We start from the raw sequence: 10,382 nt of genomic DNA on the forward strand, positions 1-10,382 counted from the left end.
CATAAATCAAACACTAGAAATCTTTTTTGGAAAATATTTTTTACTCACCAACCAAACATGAGAAAAGAAATCAAAAATCAACTTGTTTTCCAGGAAAACATCTAGGAAAACATTTTCCTTCATACCAAACACACCCGTAATTATCGCTTCTTTGTTTGCTAAATAAGATTTACCTTCATTATTTTAAGGAACATGAATGCATTATTTGATAATGTGCATGTAATTTATAAGAAGTCTTTGAATTAAAGCACTATTTGATAACTCAAGTGCTTCAAGAGAGGATGCCAAAAAACTAATTCCCTAATGATGGGAAATTTCCATTCTTCATTTCCCCGATTTGTATGGCAAAATGTATAAGACAAAAAAAAAGTAGAGGAAATTAACTATGCGGACCAGCTCTTGCTATTATTTTCTACCTAATCTGCTGGTTGAAGTTTACCTCATTTGCCTCTTTTGTAGTGAATGCTGCTTGTCTGGAGAGGATTTGTGATGATTAATATAAAGAAGGTTTTCAGTCACCTGAGGAAATAACCACAAAAACATCATCTAGGGACCACTTTCTTTGCTTTGACTTGCCTGCTGGGTTAATCACAGCACGTTCTGCAGCTGCAGTGCGGTATCCAATTACTATCTCCTGTCTTTGACGACCCCTTCTCATGATATCATAGAAGCACACTTCTTCCTGGTCATACAGATAAAACTCGGCTGGCTTGATGCATAATTCATTTCCCTGTATTTCATTCATATAAATGCATGCTCTCACATTAAACTCATCTACAGTCGTCCAAGCATCACTCTATGCACTCAGTATATAAGTAAATAAGGAAAAAACAATACCTCTTCCGCAAACAATTCTTCTAGCACACGATTAATCTGTTTGTCTTCTGCTACCATTGCAAGTGCCATGCTCACCAGTTCATTTGACAGCACATAATCACTTATTCTAGACACTGACACAAGATTTCTTGTCCTAGAGTCCAATATCTCACTTATTATTATTGATCTGTCTGATGCCTGCTGCATTTCACGAATCCAGGAGCTCTGAGAAAACACTGAATGCCGTAGAGGAACCGACCTAGAATCTTTATTAGGAAGACGCTTCGACTGCATTAAATAACAATTCAGCAATTTCAATCACTATTGGAGGATTAATGGCATCCATTTTACCATTGTGACTTGGGAAATCAGAAAGGGCAGGCCAGAGGGAGAGGAAGTGAGATCATTAGTACTGGAAGGGAGGAAAAGGCAAAATGAAGTGAAAAGAAATTGAGGGCAAAAATGAAAAGCTGCAGACTTCTTCAAACAAGAAATGCTTCTCAGAAACAAGTACTCCAGTGAAAAACTAAGTTTTATATGCCTCAATCGAAAGTTGGCAACAATGACCTGGATATCTCGGATGAGAAGGAGGGTGGCAAGAGACCGTGAATCAGAATGAACAATGGAGTCTTCAACGGATTCATCTGCAAGAATCAAAATCTATTCTCTTAGAGTTAGTAAGCAGTGCATCAACAAAAATATGAATTGACATCCCAAAATACTATCCTCTGGTATACAGTTTTAACTTTTAAATCATAATGATTCTCGTCTTTGCTTATTCTACACCAAGGAAAATCAAGAGCAACTAGCCCACTGCATTCAGATCCTTAGTAGCAAGACAAAGATAAACATTTTTCCTGAATTCAGAAGTGTGAAAAAATTACCAAAAGGATTCACCAGCTACCTAGCGCTATGCTACAACAAATCCAGAAATCATTAGTTTTGCCCGAGGGAACATTAAAGTAAATAAGCATCTTCCGTGCAAACAAACATGACCATGTTTTTCTCCCAACCTTATTGAGAAATGACTTCATTTATTTTCAGTTTTCTTTTAGGAGAATATTAAAGATCTCAAAGTATGAGAACAACTTGAACTTACCGAATCAAATGTCTCCAGAGGAAGACCCTCTAAATGACGTCTAATCACTGCATTTCCCACATGATGGACAAGTTTTATGTTCTCTAGTCCTGATATATCAAGACCCCCATCAGTCAACTTTTTTTCTCTATCATTCTCGGGCACCTCATTAAACATCCACAATTCAGACCCTGGAGCCAATAATGCCTCCAGTACCTAACAAAACGTGAAGAAGACTCTGAAACACATGAATAGTATATATTCTCACTGTTTTTGTTGGTTTCTGAAATGATGGTACAGCAAAAAAAGGTTGAAAGAAAGATTGAAAATGTTTCTCAATAATTTTGTTAAGCATAGAAGACTTTTATATAGTCAACTTGAAAACAGAATCTGCAGAACAAAATTCAAAATCCTAAATTATATCAACTAGACTAATCTAACAGAATTCAAATTTAAACAAAGACTCCTCCTGCAACTAAACTACTAATTATTCTAGTAATTTAGCAGTAACAGAAGCAAATATTCAACATTTTAGGATTTACACTGTATTTGATTCTTAAAAAGCTTCGAACACAAAATCAATGCAAGGATTTTTAAAGATCACATTATAACTGGAACCAAAAAGACAAAAAAAGAAAAGAAGAGACAAGTAATTATAAGCATGAAAGACAAATATATGAACAAATATATTGTTTAGTGTCGCCTCTTCAGGAGAGACTCATTGGCAAGGAAAAGTATGCCTTAGAACCTTGATGACGACATGGAAGCACATATTAAGCAAGGCCTGCGCTCTACACATTTTGAGCCTCGTTTTAGGGCTTAAGCACGCTTAAATAACACTGGTTCTCGGGGCGTGGTCTCTGGCAGGACCGAGGAGCAGGGGTGGTAAGTGGGTTATGGAAGCTGCAAGGCTAAGAGTGGGATCTAGGAACATAAGGTCATTAACAGGGAAGTTCATAGAGCTACTGAAGATTATCAACAAGAGGACAACACTGAAGCACATATTAAGCAAGGTGAAGCGCTCAACACGTTTTGAGACTCGCTTCAGGGCTTAAGCACGCTCAAATAACAGTGGTTCTCGGGCGTGGTCTCAGGCAGGTGCAGGGGGTAGGGAACAGGGAGCAGGGGTGGTAAGTGGGTTATAGGAGCTTCAAGGCTAAGAATGGGATCTAGGAACATAGGGTCGTTAACAGGGAAGTCCATAGAGCTAGTGAAATTATCAAGAGGAGGACGACACCGAAGCTGTGAAGCACATCTTAAGCAAGGCGAAGCGCTCAACACGTTTTGAGCTTCGCTTTAGGGCTTAAGCATGCTTAAATAACACTAGTTCGTGGTCTCAGGAGCTGGGGTGGTTTCCGTGTTAGTCACATATTCAGACACAGACACACACACACACACACACACACAGAGATTGAAAGGAGAAATAGGTGATAAAGATGTACAGTACCATAATCATATCATCAATATCACGTCTCCAGCCACAGAATAAGATTCGTTCTGGATATTTTGGAGGATCAGTTATCCTAGGGAATAGGCCTTTATTTACCTGCAATAAGCAAGCCACTATATAAGCAAATACAGAAACTGAGCCAATGTCCACCATGCATTTGTTGAAATATCACCAGACAAGGATCAGAAATATTGACCTATGGAAGGGAGCAACCAGTAGATTCACAAAATTCAGATATACAAATTACAAGTAATGGTGATACACAACTCAGACTCAATTTCTGTCTTTGTTTAATTATTTAAAAGAACTATCAACTATATTGCCTGCCATTGATGGAGAATAGAACTAATGTTTTACTGTCGTCTCTTTCTCACACAAGATAAATGCCTTAAGTTCAAAAGAGGAATTAGAATACTGGAAAGCACCCTAATTTGATGCTAAATGCTACAATAACCAACACTATTAAAAATACCTACACCAAAAAAAAAACAATACTAGCAAAAATAAAACCAATACAGAGAAGAAAATTGACCTCTGGTAAGAGACCTGGCACATAGGTATCATCATCCTCAGCTATGACAAGGACTTCATCACCCTCTTTTAGAACATATCTATCATCAGGATTTATGATAATCTTGCCGCCATAAGCAGCAACCTTAACACCGCAAGGAATAGCCTCCGAAAATGATACCAGTACATCTTCAAAGGGTACACCATCCAGTTGAGGCCACCGTTTGATATAAAATTCTGCATTTTCAAACCCCAAAATGTCTTCCCAAATCTGTCATATTGGACGAGACAGGGTATTAACAAGAAAATACATATTACTCTTACGCAGAAACTAACAGCTACCAAAAACAGGATCAAGCAAAAATTGAGAAAGCTATACTATTTTGGCATTCAATCAGTAGGTACCTCTGTATTATTGTATCTACAATGAGTTCACTCATCCATCATGTGGGTATCATTATGGTTTCCAATACAATTAGGTAAATGGTTATAATCGCCTTCCATTTTATTCCATCTGAATCTTGTATATCAACTAAGATCAGATTATCATTCAATACAGCTTGGGAAAGCATGTGCCTAAATAAATCACTCAAGGAAAGATGAGTCTTAACCTTATACTGGATCTTCAGTCCCAAACAGATTGTGCATCAATTTTAGGAGCAGTATTAAATAGCAACAGAATTGTTTATCTATGAGACTATGACCACATGTAATGGAATCAAAATGTTTACATCAAAATCAATCTTGAAATTCCGTCCACACATTTTTTGGGTAAATATAGGTGAAGATTAACAAGGACCTCAACTTCGCCACTATGAGCATACATGGCTGGATGCTGATCCAGATACCAAATAAAGGAAGACGGTTACGGACTTACAGTAGGTAGAAGGCCAGCAATAAACAAGTTAACTTATGAATTTTCATAAGACTGAAGTTGTATTGGATTGAACAGGTATTAAAAGGAGCAAAATGGGTATTGAGGATTACAAGAGACCCGAAGTAGTTTGAAAGGAATTGTTTGTTGTTAAATCATCAACAAGGAACTCAAAAGGAAGAGAATTTTTCTGGTCCAAACTTGCAAAGTTTTCAGGAAATGTAAGGCACAAGTATACAGACTCTTGATGTCGCACTCATTGAATTTAAAACTAATGATTATAGCCAATAGATATAAGAGGAACCAGATGGACCACAGCCTGTCTAGACGACAACATTAGTGGTAAAAATCTGCCAAAGCAAGGAAGAGAAACACAAATGAAAAAATAATGCAACAGAACTATGTATAACTGACCTGAGCAAGGCCAGGTTGCAAAGCACATTGTATCATCAACCTCCCAATCACATCATGCGCAACAACTGTTTCAATAAGTTCACCACCAACAAGCTTCACTAACGGTTCGTTGTCGAGATCACTCATCTCCACAACAACATGACCTCTCAATCCCTCTCTTACTCCAGTTAGGCTAAGTACAACCCTTAGAGCACGTGCATCACTCTAATAAAAACAATGGAATAATTAGTCCAATTATCTGGTTGTTTAGAGCTTGAAGATTCATTTGTGAAAAAAGCACCTGATCAGCATTCTCATCAGATGCTAAAACAATGATTGCACGTGCTTTCGAGACTGATACCTGCATGCGTCATAGAAGAACAAAAACAAAAAGAAACAACTATAATAAAGAAAGAACAAGGCAGGGTTAAGAGAATTCAAGAAGAGTATAAGATACAAGTTGAACACGAAGATAATAGTTACTTTTACTTCACAGAGTCAATTAGAATATTAGGATAATGAAGAAAAGGAAAAACTGATTAAAGGATAAGAGGGAGAATCAAGGTCAACAAGGGAAAGAAGAAAGATGCACTCTCACACCTTTTTCAGATCAGCAAGTATCAGCGGACTGCCACTTCTGCAGATAACTGAAGTTCCCATGAAATCAAATTCTAACTTTGCTATGTCCATCTCCATCTCCTCCTTGTCTCTTTCCGCAAGAACAACGACAACACCACCACCAATGCTCTTGTTTGCTATTGCTAACTGCTTCAAAAGTGACCCCTGTAATAAGAAATACTTTTACGCCTACGTGTCATAATCAATCTCAAAAGCCGTGATCAAACCAGATAATTCCTTCCATCGAGCGAAGGCTGCCAAGTGATGTTTGCATCTAACAGAAACAAACAGTATGACCTGAAAGCTATTCTAGAAGTATGTCTTTGTTTTTCTCCAATAAGATCTCTCAAGAACCAATGGTACTATCTTACTTGCAATGCCTATTGAAAACAATTTGCAGATTTTCACTCTACTGGATTATTGAGAAGGTAATGGAAATTAAAAATTGTTCTTTCCGATATAGAGTAGTTTTGCTATTTTTTTTTTCTCTCTTCATCTCTTTACTCATTATTAATAAAGAACCAAAACTATATCAAGCCTTTTTAATATAAAGTACAATAATTTTATAAGTCAAACCTATATCAAGCCTATTTACCTTGCCAGAAGCACCATTACTCAAGTATTTCATTCTACTTGTCATGTAAGAAAAGAATCAAGCAGACAGAAAAACAGAAAGTTCAGTTAGCAGCTGAAAATGCGCTAACTAGAAATAAAATATATTCCTGGAATCAAACTATCATCTATGACTAACAACTTAGATTATATTATTGACAAGTCAAGAGGGAAGATTTAAGTCCAACAGTACAACCTTGTTGCACAGCCATGTAGGTCAATGTGTGGCTGTATATATTTAGATCCAACGATTCATTACTGTTTGGATCAAATGGACTGTAGATGGATCTGGATTAAACTTTCTTATGGATCATATTGATAGAATGGATTATAGATTACCCACACCCCATATCTAATGTATGTCCATCCAAATCTACTTTTTCTGCCCAAATATAGAGCAAAATTCAGATAATACATCAAAAAGTCGTATCATTTTAAGCAATATGCTATAGACTTACCAATTTATCACTCCATCCAAGGACAAGAATGTGATTACTTTCAATCACCTCACTCTTTCCTTTCCTTAAAGAATCCACTTTTTCTGAAATAGCATCTGAAACAAGCCCCAGCATCATAGCAAATATGAGCATGCCTCCAGAGCTTATCAGAACTGAAACTATCCTTGGCCCTGCACCAACCATATCAGCATGGTTTCCAGAGTCCGCTACAAAGCTCCAAGAAAGCCAAATAGCTTCAATAAAGCTGCCATCACCAACAGCATAAAGTGCCAATCCACCATATCCAATTAGAAAGAGAGTGGAAAAAAGAAGTGCAAGAAGCTTTGCATAAGGGTAAACTGAGAAACACACATCCACCACATATGCAATCCTTTTCATCAGTGGAACCTCCTCCTTTATGGTATATTTCCTCTTCAAGAGATCAATTATTCTCGGAAGATAGTCAAGATATTTGTACAATGCAAAAGGAATAACGAGGATGAACACCACCATATACAGAGCAACTGTTCTGCTGTCAGCATTACCAAAATACACTAATGAATTAACTTCTTCAAGCTCCATGATACCAGCGCTGGCAAGATCAACATGGCTACAAGCTCTACGAAGACTAATATTCTCCTCCTGCAAATAAATCAATCCTCACCTTCAACTGATGTATTGAGAACCAACTATTTAATTACAACAGAGATCAAAATTTGAGTACAAGTTGAGTGGTTAATATGCCTGTTTCTTCCAATAATCAGTGGTTCTTCTTATTTTTATTCTTTTTGGGCAACATAGTATTCAGGTTTTCTTTTAATAAGCAGCAACTGAAAACTATATGTAAACAAAGACTAGAGTGAAAAGAATTCCCGATTTGAACAGTGGTCATAGAGATAGAGAGCATACCTGAAGTTTAGAGACTTCATTCCGCAAATATAATGTGTGAGATACAGATAATGTACAAAGAAACTTAAGCTGCAATAAAAGGATATAATTGATCAACATATCAAGAAGAACCAAAAACCAATGCATTGAGATCAGAAAGGTTTATAAAAAACAGAGATTGGATGGGCATTCATTATCCAAAAAAAAAAAAAAAAAAAGAGATTGGATGGGCAACAAATTCCCATTCACCAAAAAAGTAAAACATAGTACTATCCTACTATGTACTCTCACTGTCCAATTTATATAACATTCTTTCCTCTTTGGGACGTCTCAAAATGTTTGACATCATTCATTTCTATAAAATTTCATACTTGAAAAAATTCAAATACTTTAAACTATTCAAATTTTAAACCTCGAGGCAATCTTTACCAAACCAACCTGTCAACAATTACTTTAATTGTTTTTCTGGCATCGCTAACATAACATATAGAACTCAAAATTAACATTTCAAAATCTGTATCCAGTCAAACACAGGGGTATGAAATGGGACGGAGAGAGTACTGTACCACTGTGTAACATTTTATTAGCTCCCTTAAAATTTTACCCAAAAGCAATCAATTGCAAAATTCACATTTTCTGCATGTCTTTTTGGTTTTTAAATCGAAGAGAGATGGAAACGGGAATTAGAATGGGAAAATCATAAAGACACCAACCAAAAGAAGAATCCACGAATATCTATGAGCAGAAGGTCTTCGAGCATTGGAGAAGTTAGCTGAACTGGACCCTGACAAAGCCGAAGAAGCTGAACTTGAGACTTGAATTGACAAAGCATTCAAATCTTTCTCAGCTTTCAGCTTGGGCTTGGGCTTCATCTTTGACTCCACCTTAGCTTCACAACTCAAATAGGAAGGCATAGACTCGCTACGAGCTGGTAAGTCGAGCTTATTCCTCTGGGATTTCGAAGTTGACTTGACGTTGACTCTACTCCTAGTAGTATGCGGTCCAAGAAAAGAGGGGTAAACGTAGTCACGATCGCCAAATCCAAAATTTGCATCATTAGTCGCGGAGGTGGTATGAGATTCAGAGGAGGATGGCGAAGTTGAAGAGACACGGCGAACAGCGGGGAAAAGTTGGCCGGCGAGTGTGTTGTCGGCAATGATTTTGGATTTCTTGAGCAACGGAGGTCTCTCCGGTTTGTTAGGGTTTGGTTTGGGATTGGAATTAGGAGCTCCATTTGTGTCGGGCATTGTCCGGATCGAACGGGGGAGAAGAGTATACAACACGGAGAGAGAGGATTATGGGGAGAAGTGAAGTGGGGAGCTAATGGAATGTGTACAAGCAGATGGAGAAGCCACGGGAGACTCACATGGCTCAAGTGGGAAGACAGGAGGTTATGGTAGTTTATTTTTTTAGTTTAGTTTAGTTGGAGCTCAGCGAGAAAATGATCAAAATGTTCCTTAATGTATGGGGTTGTTTTATTTCGATCCTTAATTTATTTTACATGATTCATATAATCCTTAATGTATTATAAAAAATACTCAATTTGATCTTTTGCCCTAAAAGCAATAATTCATCAAAATTTTCTGTTAAGTTTAACCTTGGGTCCCACTAAAAAATAAATTTAAAAACTTTCTCATTCCCCTTCTAAGCCATAGCCGAAAAGCTTGCCCAATTTTCTCCTCCTTCATCTCCTTCAAATTTCATTATATATAGCAGTGAAAAAACATTTCTACTGTCTTTGACATTCCCAAAAATATTTATCAAAAAAGTGATTTGTGACAAAGAATCAACCCCAAATTAAGGTAACATTTGGTTTTTAGATTTCACAATTTGGGTATATCTTCTGTCCATTTTCAAATACTTCCAATATACTTTCAGTTTCACTCAATTTTTTTTATGAATTTTGGAATCACAAATATTGATCGTGGATCAATTTCATCAATTTCAAATAAGGGATTTGATAAGAGCTTTTGTATTTAACTTTAAATATTATCGATTTTTCTTAACAATGATAATAAAAGACTTCAAATATTGCTTTTATTAGAGTTCATTTATCACTTTTGAATTGGAAAAGCTTTGAAAATTAGAACTTAGGGGTCGTTTGGTAGAGTGTATAAGAATAATGCTGAATATGATGTATTAGTAATACATGCATTAGTAATGCTTGCATTATTTCTTATACATTATTTGGTTTGATGTATTGGAAATAGCAAGCCTTGTATAAAGACTATTAAAAAAATATTTGTTTACAAAAATACCCCCACATTCTTTTACAAAAAAAAATAAAATAATAATAATAATAATAATAATAATAATAATTATTATTATTATTATTATTATTATTATTAGAGGGTAGTTTTGTCATTAGTTAATCTAATGCATGCATTAAAACCATTGCATTGCTAATACCTAGAAATCCATGGTATTAGCAATACACACCTTAATACACAATATAGTGTATACATAGGTTGGAAAAGAGTATCAAACAAGGTACTAGTAATACAAACTGCTAATGCATGCGTTATTTTTCCTAATACACTCTACCAAACGACCCCTTAGAGGATAAACTTAGAAGAGAAAAATATTTTCTTTTTGACAATTTCTATTCATAGAGAAAAGGAAAGTTCCTTATGATGGCGGAAGGGGAAAAAGAAGAAGCAGCACACGCTCTTTGAACCAGAGATTTTGATGGAAAACATAGAAATT

General features: G+C 36.2%; 1 protein-coding gene across 2 annotated transcripts; it reads right to left on the minus strand.

Moving 5' to 3' along the window:
- Positions 1–201: 201 nt before the first annotated feature.
- On the minus strand, positions 202–9,068 carry LOC125864735 (probable ion channel POLLUX). Of its 2 annotated transcripts, none has more exons than XR_007446265.1 (12): positions 8,390–9,068; positions 7,698–7,766; positions 6,810–7,430; positions 5,722–5,904; positions 5,423–5,482; positions 5,143–5,346; positions 3,877–4,125; positions 3,342–3,440; positions 1,916–2,110; positions 1,384–1,460; positions 838–1,104; positions 202–730 (listed from the first exon to the last, which is right to left on the minus strand). XR_007446265.1 is itself a non-coding variant. In XM_049544795.1 (12 exons), exons 1-12 carry the CDS (start codon positions 8,921–8,923, stop codon positions 512–514), a joined length of 2,793 nt encoding a protein of 930 aa, XP_049400752.1. In that variant the 5' UTR covers positions 8,924–9,067; the 3' UTR covers positions 202–511. The 2 variants fall into 2 exon arrangements, 1 of the variants encoding a protein (XP_049400752.1); XM_049544795.1 differs by having other exon boundaries at positions 1,384–1,476; positions 8,390–9,067.
- Positions 9,069–10,382: the final 1,314 nt, after the last annotated feature.

This window comes from Solanum stenotomum, chromosome 5 (genome assembly GCF_019186545.1).
Source record: "Solanum stenotomum isolate F172 chromosome 5, ASM1918654v1, whole genome shotgun sequence".
In the NCBI taxonomy this organism is placed as follows: domain Eukaryota; kingdom Viridiplantae; phylum Streptophyta; class Magnoliopsida; order Solanales; family Solanaceae; genus Solanum; species Solanum stenotomum.

What these genes read in the sequence shown, in the direction of transcription:
- LOC125864735 (XM_049544795.1), bottom strand. Translation starts at nt 8,923, where the DNA reads ATGCCCGACACAAATGGAGCTCCTAATTCCAATCCCAAACCAAACCCT. An exon ending in ATGAAGTCTCTAAACTTCAG is followed by an intron (nt 7,431 to 7,697) that starts GTATGCTCTCTA and finishes ATTTATTTGCAG; the next exon opens with GAGGAGAATATTAGTCTTCG. An exon ending in TTCTCATCCGAGATATCCAG is followed by an intron (nt 1,105 to 1,383) that starts GTCATTGTTGCC and finishes TATTTAATGCAG; the next exon opens with TCGAAGCGTCTTCCTAATAA.